This window comes from Serinus canaria, chromosome 2 (genome assembly GCF_022539315.1).
Source record: "Serinus canaria isolate serCan28SL12 chromosome 2, serCan2020, whole genome shotgun sequence".
NCBI lineage: Eukaryota > Metazoa > Chordata > Aves > Passeriformes > Fringillidae > Serinus > Serinus canaria.
In genome coordinates this window covers 117,554,594-117,568,210 of record NC_066315.1, presented here as the reverse complement: position 1 = coordinate 117,568,210, position 13,617 = coordinate 117,554,594, and the positions used below count along the sequence as shown (strand labels likewise).

General features: G+C 35.4%; 1 protein-coding gene across 10 annotated transcripts in view; it reads right to left on the bottom strand.

Moving 5' to 3' along the window:
- The window catches only part of CSPP1 (centrosome and spindle pole associated protein 1), a 62,161-nt gene that overhangs the window by 13,771 nt on the left and 34,773 nt on the right, over positions 1–13,617 (bottom strand). For 9 of the 10 annotated variants that reach the window (XM_030233353.2, XM_030233367.2, XM_030233348.2 and 6 more), the window contains 10 exons: positions 12,179–12,314; positions 10,056–10,202; positions 7,836–7,948; positions 6,607–6,756; positions 5,251–5,397; positions 4,390–4,494; positions 3,263–3,329; positions 1,712–1,832; positions 874–1,019; positions 186–326 (listed from right to left, as the gene is read on the bottom strand). In XM_030233353.2, the coding sequence (XP_030089213.2) occupies positions 186–326; positions 874–1,019; positions 1,712–1,832; positions 3,263–3,329; positions 4,390–4,494; positions 5,251–5,397; positions 6,607–6,756; positions 7,836–7,948; positions 10,056–10,202; positions 12,179–12,314 (1,273 nt within the window). The remainder of the gene's footprint in view (positions 1–185; positions 327–873; positions 1,020–1,711; positions 1,833–3,262; positions 3,330–4,389; positions 4,495–5,250; positions 5,398–6,606; positions 6,757–7,835; positions 7,949–10,055; positions 10,203–12,178; positions 12,315–13,617) is intronic. The other variant, XM_030233358.2, reaches the window with a different exon arrangement.

Here is a 13,617-nt window from a genome sequence, read left to right as displayed (position 1 = left end):
CTCTGTCTTTTTATGTTTAGATTACAAGAGACTTTCAGTGTTCTGGTGTTTTGGTGTTTCATACTGCAGGGCTGAAAGTGCACTTGAAAGATGTAAAACTAGTGCTTAGTGGGTTTTAATTCTTATCAAATACAAACCACATCATTTCAAAGATTTTTGTTTATCTCAGAGCATTCATTCCTTACCTTCTGTTTCTCTCCTCATTCTCATTTTGTCAAGTTTCCTCTGCTGCTCCCTCAACAGTGCCTGCTGTTGAATCTCTAGAGTCTGGTCATCTTTTGGAGGATCAGGATACATCTGCCTCAAGACCATACGTGTTTCAGGATCTAGAGCAAAGAGATGAAATATACATTTATTCCCTAAATTAACATTTCTGAAAAGCGTTTTTAAAGACATATCTAAGTCATTGAAAAAACCATTAAAAATAATAGTGTCAACAGCTACGAGGATAAGCAACTTAGCAATGATTTTACAACTCTGCTATATTGAAAATACATCTTTTCTGGTAAAGAATAAACAGAAAGTTACACAGAAACATAATTTGTTGTTTGGTAAAAAAGTCAAACTCAGTCTATCTTCAGTAACAGCATGATATCAAATGCACAAGAAGTTTGAGCAGCAGGGACAAGAAGGCAGGTCAGTGCTCTGAGTGATGACACAGTGTTGTGAGGCCAAGAATTCCACAGAATGGCAGGAACAGCCCCCCAGAGAGATACACACAAACAAAATACTGCCCATGAAGGGCATTGAATGGGCAGTAGCTCATGAAGAGCCTGATTTTTATTTTTGTCTTTAAATCCTGCATGCAGTGGAAAGTGGAGAAGGAAGATGTTTCCCTACCCTTCTTCATCAGTAACAAGAAGATCTACCTGCCTTTGTATTTAAGTTCATTAAACTCCCAGATATTCTGTATATTGACAGGATCTTGTGCCTCCTTCAAGGAAGCTCGCCGAACTGGAGCCTCCAGACGAAGCCTGGCCATCTCAAATATGTCCCTTGGATTCTTCTCTCTCCTCCTGCTGCACAGGTTTGTAGAACAAGCAGAAAGCAATTTAACACCACACTATTAATGAGTTGGATGGAAATATAATATTGATAATGTTCAGAACTTTTGTCTTTAAATAAAGCTATCAAAACAGGAAAATATATTTGAAAGTAATGACACTGCATACTGTGTTATAAAAAAGAGATAACCTACTTAAAATAAAAAAAACCCTCATACTTTACAGAGTGGAACTAAGGCTGGTAATTAGATGTGTCTTTTCCAGCTAATTGGTATGATTAGCTAATGCATTTTGGAAGCAAATCAAATTTATTAAATAAAGAAAATATGACTTTTCAGTAAGAAAAAAAGTACTTCCATAACAGTACAGTATTCATGAGCATATTCAGCAGCTATAGTACTGCAGTTTACAGGCACAAATTATGCCCTAGAAAAAAAAGGTTATGAGATAGAATTCTGCCTTAGACATCTGTTTTAGACCATTCTTCAAGACAGAGCATTGCAACTTCCTATCTCACCAACACAGCCATTCTTACAATAAATTTTAGCATGAGTCTTGGAAAAAACCCAAACACATTTAAAAAAAAAGAAAAGAAATTATATACAAGTTCTACCTTGGTATTTTCATTCTACTCATGTATATTGGTCAACTACACAGTAAGTGCCTGTGAACAATCTAGCTTTGGAAACAGAAGATTAAATTCTTACCGTGTAATTGGTACATTATCATGACTGGCCACATTTAGCAACTGCTCCTGCAGTCGCCTCTCTTCACTACGAAGCTGTTTCCTCATCTCTGATAATTCATTGATCACATTCTTCCTTTCCTCTGGAATTTAGCACAAATAACTTAAAAACAAACCATGTCAGAGCAACTTTGCTGTCTACTTATAAACATAAGTAAAAAATAAAGGGAAAAAAACAGATATGAGGAAATGTGAATTAAAAAAAGGATTGTACAAACACAAGAATCACAATATTTAATATACTAGAAAGATCAGAATTTATATTTTAAGACAGGACAAGGATGAGAACCCCTGTCACTGGAAATGTTTTGCTGTATTTAAAAAAGGAAAAGCTATGGAATACAAGTGGGTGTAGCCAGCAAAAAGGCTTAATTTGAAATATGCAAACCTACATAGTCCTCAGATAACAGGAACTGCAGTGGTATCTGCAAGCACTCAGTATCATTTTTTTCCCTGACTCAAAAGATGATATCTGTCGGTCTAGTGCAGATTCTCTTAAGTGGTCAAGAGTCCTAACTTCAATTTTTATTACATGCTTATGTTGACTTTTCAGACCTGCTTTGGGTCTATGATGTTTTTTGTGGTCAGGACAGCATTCCTTCACAAGTTAAACCAGTTTCAGAAATTCTTCATTTTCCAAATAACATAGTTGGAAATTTGACTGACTTTTAGACTTTAGTGTCCAGAACTTAGCAGGCAAATCTTACTAGTTTAAATCCTCAGAAACGAGACTCAGTTTATATGTCTTTATTTCTCTCTTGACAGAAGGTGTGAGTCAATCAATTTCCAAAGGCTGAATTAAGAACCGCTCTGCCTTCCATTTAGTGGAAAATCCACTGGAATGGCCTCAGGTACTTTCTGCTGCAGGCTAGCAGCATTTGTAGGACATCACTTACATTTTATTTCATTGCACTCACTGCTACATTTACATATACAAGTATATTTCTTATATACTTGTAAAAAAAGTATCAGCAGAAAGATTACTGCTTTCCACCCACATATTGCCAGGAAAACTAATATAAAAAAAACAAAGGAGATCCTTCCACCACACTTAAATTTTAGAACAACCAGTGAAAGCTAAGAGGAATCAGGAGAGGATTAGGCAGACTAACAAAGGTAGGCAGAATTTAAGAATTAGAGCTGCAATGCTCTACACTCTGTTGATCTAATCTCTTACTCAGCCAATCCAAAACTTTGCCATTTTGCCATATTCTGGGCACAGTGGTACCACACTGTTCCAAGAGATCCAGCACTTCCCATGCAGACTATTCCATTACCAGAGTTTTTACAAAAACATATTTCCTTACAATGACACATAATGAATGCCATTTTATTTGGTCTTAAAAATTCAGACATACCATACTAATACATTAATAGTACTAAGAGAGAGAAAACACTTAGATAGAAATGCCAACTTCAAAGGACTCTTCTTTTGCAGGCAAGAAAAGGAACTGAAACAGAGAAGGGTTGTACTGTAATAGAAAGTGAGCTTGCACTGAAGACAAACACCCACCTAATGAACGCAGCTGATTTCTTCTAGCAGGGACAGGTGGAGAAGGAGCTCTGGGCTGTGGAGGATCCTAGTGACCATCACCAATATGAAATGTAATTTGTAAAAGGAAGAAATTGCAGTACATTTTATTTCCTTATTTTACAGCTAATTTACATTAACAGTTGAAAGTCAGAAAAGTTAATTTACAGGTTGTGAAAGCCTAATGTTTTTTTAAATCTGATCTTTCAATGTACAATCCAAATTACTATGACAATACTTATAATGCACTATACAGAGTTCTAAACAAATCTGTTCCAAGTACTGCTAAAGAAATAAACTGACCTACCTCCACAGCATTCTTCACATTTAGGAAATTTAGGGATAGCAATGGTTTAAAGTGTGACATAAAATATTCTCTGAGACTGCACTATTAAGTATTTAGCTCAGTTCAGACAAAGAGTAGGTAAAAAATAAACAAGCACTTTCTCTATAAAAAGACAGAAGTATGGTCTTAGATTCAAATATCATAAGCAATTATTTAATCCACTCTCTTCTAGGAGAAGTTTATTTTAAAAGCCAAAAAAGCCCCAGAGAAGACTATCAAGTAAAGAAATGAGAGGTCTCAGTACCCCTACTGTAAGTCATTTCTAATGCAGAGAAGAAAGTAAAGCATATTAGGAGTAATAATATTCTTGTACTTTGAAAAACATAAAGATTACACAAGGGTGTCACTAGCTACAAATCAACATTAAACTTCATGCCTAAGCAAAGTTCTTCTGTAAGTGAAAATGATGAGCTGCTAGATTATATGTAAACTTTCTTATTCTAAATCTTGAGATCATCAGACCCCTGGTAAGGGTCTGGACAGTGTATGTCCTCTCCAAAATAAGGTCCTCATTCCTAAGAAAATGCACATGCAGAAAAAACCCTAAAGTAACACGCCTCCAAAAAAAATTCTTCAATACTTGAAATAACATTTAACCTTAAATTTCAGAGCTCCAAGACTGATTAATGTAAAGTCTGTCTCGTTATCCATGGCATTCCAGTAATAACTGGCAAACTTGAAAAGCCTGGCATGATTTCATCCCCAGAACTGTTTTAAATGAAGCAGTAGAAGTTTGCTCTAACAATCTTGTGCTATAACATACTTGTGCATAGTAAGACAGACGGCTCTCAGCAGAGGGAATCCTCTCCTCTTTTCTTGCTGATTTGTTCTGCAGAGCGGGAATGACGGGTGAAGATTGCCGTGACAACTGCAGGGAGGAAACCAAGATTGAAAGCCCTACAGCTTCTGAATACAGTGGTATTTTGGACAGGCAAAGTTTTGTTAGTGTTTTTCCTTTGAAGAAAGAAATGTTCCTAAGTGCATAAAATGACTGCAAAAATTATTTCATGTGATTTCTGTTTTCTACCTGTTGAAATTTTAATACTTTTTTTCTATGCTGGATGGTGGGTTTTTTTCTTAATTTATATTTCAGTTATATATAATTTTTCCTCTAGACACTTCCTTTATATCTGTCTATTTCAGAGAAATTACAGAAATTTAGTACAAATTTTATAAGAGAGTTTTATAATTTACTTAGATTTTGTCCATCATAATTCTATGTGATGGATTTCTTACATCATCCAGACCAAAGGAAAATAATTAAATTACCAAAAACACCATTGTTTAAGATGAACAGTCCTACCAGCCCTCCAATAAACAATTTTATTCATATTTATACCTCAGCAAATTCAGGTCACAGTATTTCACAGCAGATATAAAAATCAACTATTGAGTGCAGATTATTAATCTTACTTTTACTATTTTTTAATGCAAATTTAATCAACAAGGTAAGTTTCTACTGTAATATGACTGATTTTTCCATCAGCTGTTCTCTGTATATAAGTATACTGCAGTTTGATAAACTGAGAGGAACAACACTGAAGGTAGAGGTCTAAGAAATCATGTGATTTCCTTAAAATCCAGTTATTTTTAAAAGTTTTCTTAGAAAGTCACTTAAACATACCATCTTCTTTTCCTCTTCCACCTTTTCTTTCTCAAAATATTGTCTAAGTTGTTCCTCTTGCTTTTCTTCTTTTTCTTTTTGTTGTTTTTCTGCCTCTTTTCTCCTTACTTCATCTAATTGAATTACTTCTTTATTTTTCAATCTTCGCTGTAACATAATTAATACATTAAAAAAGACAATTACTAATTTGTTTTCTTTCTCTTTGAGAAGTTAAAATTACACATCAAAGTGATTAGTAAGAAATAAAAAAGCATATTTCATTAGTCTGACTTCAAATATCCAAATTAAAATATATCTCATGCAAATCTCAAACAGCAGCAGCCCTGGCTTTGCTATCATTAAACAGAATTCCTAATAACTCCTATAAACACCAGTTTGTGACCCCAGATCTGCCATCAGCTAAGGCTAAACTGTAGGAGTCATTTCCAAAAATGAGGATTCAATTAAAACATACTGCAGACATGCACCACACTATCACAAGACCTCAGAGAAATGATCATCTGGTTTCAGTTTTAGTCGTGTGACTGTGAATAGCAATGACACCAGGTAGCTCCCTACTCTCTGCTAGAACAGCTCGAGCAGAGAAGACAAGGCTCATCCAACTAATCTGCTCATACTAGGGAAGGAGAATTTAGAACAGAAGATAAATGTTCTGTCTTAGAAATTTTCAAATGCTACATCCTAATCCATAAGCCCACAGGGCACTAAAAGACTCTTCCTTCTCTAATGGCCTTGTGCCCTCTTCCTACAATTATTTATTATATTCTAAATAATGTAAATTTATTTAAAAAATGAAAACCCAAGAAATAAAAATTTGGGGTATGAATTAAACCCATGGCTATTGATTTAGGTTTGAATTTACCTCCATGAAAAGTATTTACTAGATCTGCTTGGCATTCATCCAAAACAAACAGCATTCTTATCTCAAAGATATCTCCTTGCCAGTTCAAAAAAAGTCTTTATAAAATATTCCTGCATGGGTACATTTTTCAAATAATTATATGAGAACTAGATTTAAGACAAAAACTGGGATGATATTTTTTTAATTCACCAATTTGATAAAGCTTTTTATTGGCCTCACAACCAATTTCTTTTAGAAAGCAGGGCACCACTGTCATTTATAAAACTACAGGTTTTTTCCTGAAAGAATTAACAGTACTTCAAGTTTGTAGTATAGCATGAAGAATGAGAAGGATGAGCTAGTTAATGCTGACAGTCTTGCACCTCTCCTCTGCCTAATGCAGACCCATTTAAAAGCAAAGACCACAGGACACTTCTTGGTTTATCTTCCACACAACAAATATTACAAAGGGTTAGTTTAGGATGGAAAGAAGTCAAAGCATCAAAATACTACACCTCCTCATCTTTCCTCCTTTTCTCCTCTAGTTCCTCTTCATATGCTTTTTGAATTCTCATCCTCTGCTCCGCGAGTCGTTTTTCCTCTTTTTCTTCTTCTATTCTAAGTTTCTCTCGCTCTGCTTCTTCCCTACGTCTCTTTTCTTCAATCTTAAAAATAAAACAAAGAAGTATTCAACTGTCAATAGGCAGTAACAATCTGATTAACAACATTTACCACCATGATTTTTGCAGTACCTACTTGCAAAATCAAAAGCTATATGGTGCAACTGAAAGCATCCTAGAGTCTGTCCTATATTTCAGCTTCAGAATTCCCACAAAATGAGATTCTATTTTACTATTTCTTTTCGGGCATCAGAGTCACCCCTCTACAGAAAAACTACTTATAAACAATACTAATAAAACCAGAGTATTTCCTAACACTTGCTCTTTTCAAGATGTGCTGGAGTAACACTTTTATTCACTGGTTACATAATGGAAGATGGGAAACCAAAAAAATATGGTAATTATCTTTTCCAGTCCACAATTGCAGTATTATTAGACAAAGCGCTGACTTACTGAAGCAAAAAATCTGCCCATTCTTTAGTCTATTTGGCAGCCCTTTCATGGAAAAAAAAACCTTCATCTTTTCTTTTCAAGAGATCCTTATCAAATACTGTATGACTTTAGTAGTCTCCTAAATTAACTATTATTTCTCTGATAATGGTTTTAAATTACACTGATATTTAATTCATGCAGTATAAGATTAACTGTGCAATATTATGGACAGAAGCCATAAGCTGGTTGGGGAACAACCAGGTTTTATATACCCATCAATAAATAACTACACTATGACTGATCACCATTCCATTTTGATGAACATGAATTTTTGTCACATAGACCTCCAAGGGCAAATATCTTGGTTTCTGTAGTCATTTATGTATGCAAACCTGTACTCTATACACAGTTTCAGAACTCAATACCATATTCAGAGAGCTGAATTAAAAAAAAAAAAGATTGAGCCTAGATTAAAGAAGCCAACTATTAAGAAATGCTTGTCTAAGTGATGATACTATGTAATCCAAAATCAAAGAAACTCTATAGTATGCAGCTTTTAGTACACCTCTTGTGTGCAGAATTGGCTGTGATAGCACAGGTAAGGTCTTTGGTGAGAAGTGATGATTTACTCTAAGTGCAAATCCTCTTTTTACAATTTATTTCAGTGGATGATATCTGGCATGAGCATTCACCTGTAGACGCAGGAAGTTCTTGTAGGATTCCTGTCGCTTAAGCTGCTCTGGAGATGGAGGTTCACCAAACACATTACCTCGAGCAAAAGGAGAGGCCTGTGCAAATGTAATACCTAAGGGAGGGGAGAGGTTACAGATAAAAATGCAAACTTAAGACAGGAAGCCAGAGTGAAGAAGGGGGAATCCGAGACACTTGTTTCAAAAGGAAGCTTGTGGTAGTCGTAACTCAAGGCTATAGCTGGGCTTGAGAGTTCTTGTATTTTCTGTCTGCAATAACTGCCAGGTTTTAACCATTTAATACCATCCAAGTGAGCTGCATTTCTACAAAATAACACCTACTAAAATCACCTATTCCATTGTTCAATCTGCAGCTTAGTATCTAAGAACATTACCTGCAAATGAATTAGAATAGCAAATACTTTACACCTCGTAGCTTTACTGCTTGCAATTCCTTTGACTTAGAACATACAGTTATGTTCCTCAGGTTTATTCACTCTCTAAAAACAGAGCATCCTAACAGAACAAGTATTTACACAAACTAGCAAAGGATGCTACAAAAACCCTAGACTGGCAAATAAAATTCTAAGCAGTCAGAAATCTGAATTCTGCCAGTATAAAGTATCTTCTGTACTATAAAGTTTGAAGTGTCAGGTTTCCTTTAGCCCTGAGTTACGACCACAACATAACCACACTCTCCTCAAAGCTCTAGGTAGGATATTAATTCAGATACCACACAGAGCAGGTTTTGCAGAACAGATACCCTACAAGAAGCAGAGGAGAAAGAAAGGAAGTAAAGGAAAAGTCGAGTGGGTTGTGTTCACTTTCCAGCTCATGCAGCATGTTCTTCACTCATATCATGTCTGCTCTGAAGGATGGTGCCTCAAAGACGTGCAAGAGCAGTAGCTCCACTGAGCTGAGATGAACATTACATTTCCCTACATGGTAACACCCAAGTCAGATGAAAGCATAAATATAACATTAAAGTATTCCCATAGGAATGCACATGTTTACTGCTACAGACTAGCCTTAGGAGCATGTGTTCACATAACTTTGAAATTATTTTTCCTTACATGGAAGCAATGCCTGAATCCTTCCAAAAGAGAACTAAATTTACATGTGGCTCTTTCATGATGGAGTTACTTCTATATAAAAAAGCAGAATAAATTTTATATACCACTTAGAATGTATGGGTGCAAGACAGGTTACTATGAAAAGTATCAAGGAAAATGCCTGCTGTGTACCAGCTACTATCCTGCAAGTCCCTCTTTTAACAGGGCAGTGTACCAAAAAAAACTGCACAAAGCCAAGTAACCAAACACACCAAAACCTACACAAAGCCACTCTACTACGTGGGTGATCAAATTCAAGGTGCAAGACTATAAAGTTCCCATCACTGATCTGCATCACCTCCTAATTCCAAAATAATTGATGTAAACAAGAGGCTCTTGGCTGTTTAACATTATTACTTCAACAGCTTTCCTGCTTCACTTCTTATTAAATGGTTAAATATACAACCTGTATATTGTAATACCATGTGATTCTTTATTAAGAAGTGCAACAATTCAAACAAGATATCAAGTAGCATCTAAGCTGATTGAGATTACCATCACCAATCCTGGCCTTTGCCCATGCTAAACTAGGGACAGGTCTGGAGTAACACAGTGGTCTCATTTAGATGTCTCACAAAACATAAGAAGATAAAAATGCATTAGTTTCAAAATATGAAAATAAATCAAAGTCCCTAGAATTTGGAGGCAGTGCACAGGGCTCCATATGTACCAAATTTACCTGTCACTTTTAGAAGTTGTTAACCTAGTAACTGTACCAATTTCACCTTAACCTCTAACATCATGCACCTGAAGATCTCCTTTTATTCCACACTCTCACCTACTACACAGGTGTATTTTAATGTGTCATTTAAAAACAACACAGACGTGTACAAAGATTTGATTAGAAAACACCAAATCTGGAAAACTAATATACTGATCCTGACTCTTCAGGGCTAAAACAGCTTTAGTTATCATTACTGACAAGACAGGTAAGATTTTAAGAGCACAGAGTGACAGTAAAGAAGAAATTTGGGAAAGAAGCATAATACTGACTTCACAGGTGGAGAGCACTAACACTATCATAGGACTACCAGAAAGAGGTAAAGACTATGGAATTTTGATCACTAAGACTTATGGATAGTTAGAGGAGTAATACAGTATTCTTAAAAACCTGCTGTTTTATTTGTAGATGCTTCTGAGTTCTCAGGTCTCGAAGAGGCCAAATTTAGGTCAACAACAGCCCTTTTATCTTCATTTGGTCTTGGCTCTGGATTATGATATGCCTCTTCATTTCGCTTGTGCATGACATTCAAGTCCGCTAAAGGAAAGGGGAAATAACTGTTTATAGTCTTTTAATCTCATAAAGGCATGTTCACTATAGATTCTCCAAAATACAGGGGGTTTTGACCAGATTCCACTTTTCCTGAGCATATCAGCCATGGGAACAAAAAATTAAGGCAAAGACAAGAATACAGAGGCTAAGGGCAAGATTCTAATAATTAGGTACTATTAAGTAACAGATTAAAAGATTCATTTTGTCACTTTTCTTTTATCAGGAATGATTCTTCATAATAAACCTCCCTTCTTCCCTGCCTCAAAATGCTATTAATTGGAAAGATAAAAAACTCAAAGACAAAATTGACTGTCAAGTCTGTGTTGACAAGCAGATATTTAGAAACCACCCTTTCTTCTCTCATCTTAAAGCTGTAAAATACTTTTGAGTTTAGTTTTGATATTTTAAGTGCAGAATCTCTCTAATTACTGTTGAGGGAAATAAGTGCAATTGAAACACTGAAGCATATTTTGGTCTTCATGTCTTCAGTAATAATCCAGGTGCAGATTTCAACATGTAAGCAAAGCAACATTATGAGACATTTACATCAAATTGTACATGGTGCCTGATCAAAGATGTTAATTTCAGCTGATTTTGAAATGTTACCATACTACACTTAGAAGGCTCATTTCAAAACAAAAAAGCACTGCTCAGTTTTCAGATTACCTTTTGAAAGTGTTTCTGATAATTATGAATTACTGTAGTCATTTAAGCACACAGATTCCGTGAACTTTAAATTCCATGTAAAGCAACCTTTGCATATATCAGAGTCTCAAAAGCTATTTACAGACATTTTAAAGAGGATAATAAGACAAGTCACACCACATAAAAAAGACGTGTCAGAAAGCATGTCCTGTTTCACAACACTCGACTCATAGCTTATCCATCATGCTGCCAAGCTATGGTGGGAAAAGTATTTTACATATTTAATTCAGGAAAACAGGGTCAGAAGTTTCTTTCTCTTGGTTTTTCATTTACAGACAGAGATAAACTTCTCAGCAGTTACGTGCAGAGCTCAGGCCACTATGAGACTTCTACATTTCCAGTCACACCACTGATGAAGCCTAGAGGAAGAAGCCAAACACATAAATACAGTGCCTGAAGTCAGGCAGTATGAACACCTCTATCTGCCCTGAGGATAAACACAAGCTTGGATCCTTAATACAAGCTTCTAAACTTTTAATTTGGCCACAAAATCTTTAAAAAGCATTTAAACTTTACTCACTACTCTCAAAATATACTATTAATTTTGACATATGTTGCTCAGGTGTCATACAACTAAAATAAATTACTTTTCTATATAAACTGTTATCCAGTAAATATTTAGTGATTTACTAAAAGGGTAGATGAACAACCTGGATCATAGCTATCTTCCAGCTCCCTACTCCCATCTTGTATAAAACAGCTCTTGGAAAAATACAAGCCTTATAAAACATTACTGCTGAGTGCTCTTTATATAACCATTTACCAGCAGTGATACTTTGGGAAGTATAAATATTCCACTTAGCTTTGTATATTTATATAAACACATTTCCATTTTTCGTATCACAAATAGAGATTTCTAGGCCTAGAAATCATTTTTAAAAAGAGAGAAAAAACTAAAAACCTGTTTCCTAGGACATGCTTAAATAAAAATCTTCACAACAGACTTTAGCATATTTGTATTGCAGATGATCCTGACAGCTTGTTTTCCTCCTTCTCCCTTTACAACTGCATTTTGTCTCCACTTAAAGTTGACATATCCTGTGTTTCCCATTTTGTTTGGATTGTACTCTTTGAATGATTCTACAGAAATCAAAATGATAACTCAATTATTCCTGGAGTGCATCTCCTTGAAACAAATTTTATTGTCAAGGGCTACCACTGTTATAAAACAAGGAATAATATAGCTGAATAGAGCCCTTATGAGAGCAAGAAAACATCAGTCTTGAAAAGACAACCCAGAATTTTCACAAACATACTTATCAGATTTCCTTCTGCATCTTTGAGAGGAGCACCACCACCACCTCTTCCCCAGGGATTGTAATTCTTCATTTCTGCTTCTAACTTCTCCTTCTCCTCTCGCTCTTGTCTGCGTCGCTCTTCTCTCTCCCTTATCTAAAAGCAATCCAACCAAAGTTAGTTACACAATAATATCCCATTAAGGAGAAGTTGAAGAAAAGTTAACAGAGCAAACCGAATGCTCTCATTATCTATTTCCCTCATCTAGAGCAAGAAAATCCAAACAGTTCACTGTCTACGCTGCAGACAGTGCACAGCGTTCTGTTGTGCTTGTCCGGTTGTGCATGATCAGAAAAACATCCTACACATCATTAAACTTCCAAGTTCCAGAAATGTCCACATGTGACATTTGCACGAGATCAAAAGTTCCATATCTTTGGATCTTTGATACAGATGTTTATACTGGCTGAAAATTAAAAAGGCAAAATTCTACAATATTATTGCACTTGCTTCTCTCAATCTGGTAGGTTTTGTTTAACCAAAACTTAGACTGGACATGACTCCTAATAATAAATGCCTACACAATTCCATAATCACTCATAAAATAGTTTTCAGTGGTAGTTCACTATGATCTATGTATGTAACACAACAATGTTCATATGCTTCGTTCTTCTTTTTCTTCAAATCATTTATGTAATTAAGTCTCCTAATTTATACAATTTATAAAGTGAATAGCTGTTAAAAAGTCAATCTTTTACTCAAAGCTTTTAAAACATTAACGATTTATGTATTTGAAACATATTAATGTATTTTTAAGTTTATTTATCATGTGCATTAGAAAAACATTCCATTAGATAAATATAATTAGATAAAACAGTATGAGGGTGGTGAGGCACTGGAACAGGTTGACCAGAGAAGTTATGGATGCCAGATCTCTGAAGTGTTCAAGGCCAGGTTGGATGGGGTGTCACACAGCATGATCTAGTGGAAGGTGTCCATGGCACTGGGGGTGGAACTATATGATTTTTAAGCTCCCTTCCAACCTAGGCCACTCTATGATTCTATAATTTCCCTTTATCAAGTAATCCCAATTCCATAAGAGATATACCAAGTCAACAAAGACCCATCCAGCCCCTTCAACTGTTTACAAAAATCATCAGTCAGGTTTATGTATAGCAAAAAGAAGGATATCCTGATTGCTTTCAACCATAACAACTATGAAAGATTGTATCATGCCATGTTTATTAGACCTTTATGTCATATTGTGCAGTCTCTCATACTGCAAGCTAATACTTAGGACTACAGTGAGAAAATGCCTTCAGAGAAGCACATGTACAGTACCTGACACTATTCCTTAATGGTTATTACATTCTTTATTTGACCTTGGTTGGCAGCCTTTCCTTTATCCCTTATGCACAAACATAGTTAGAACTACAGTATTTTTATATATATTATTTAC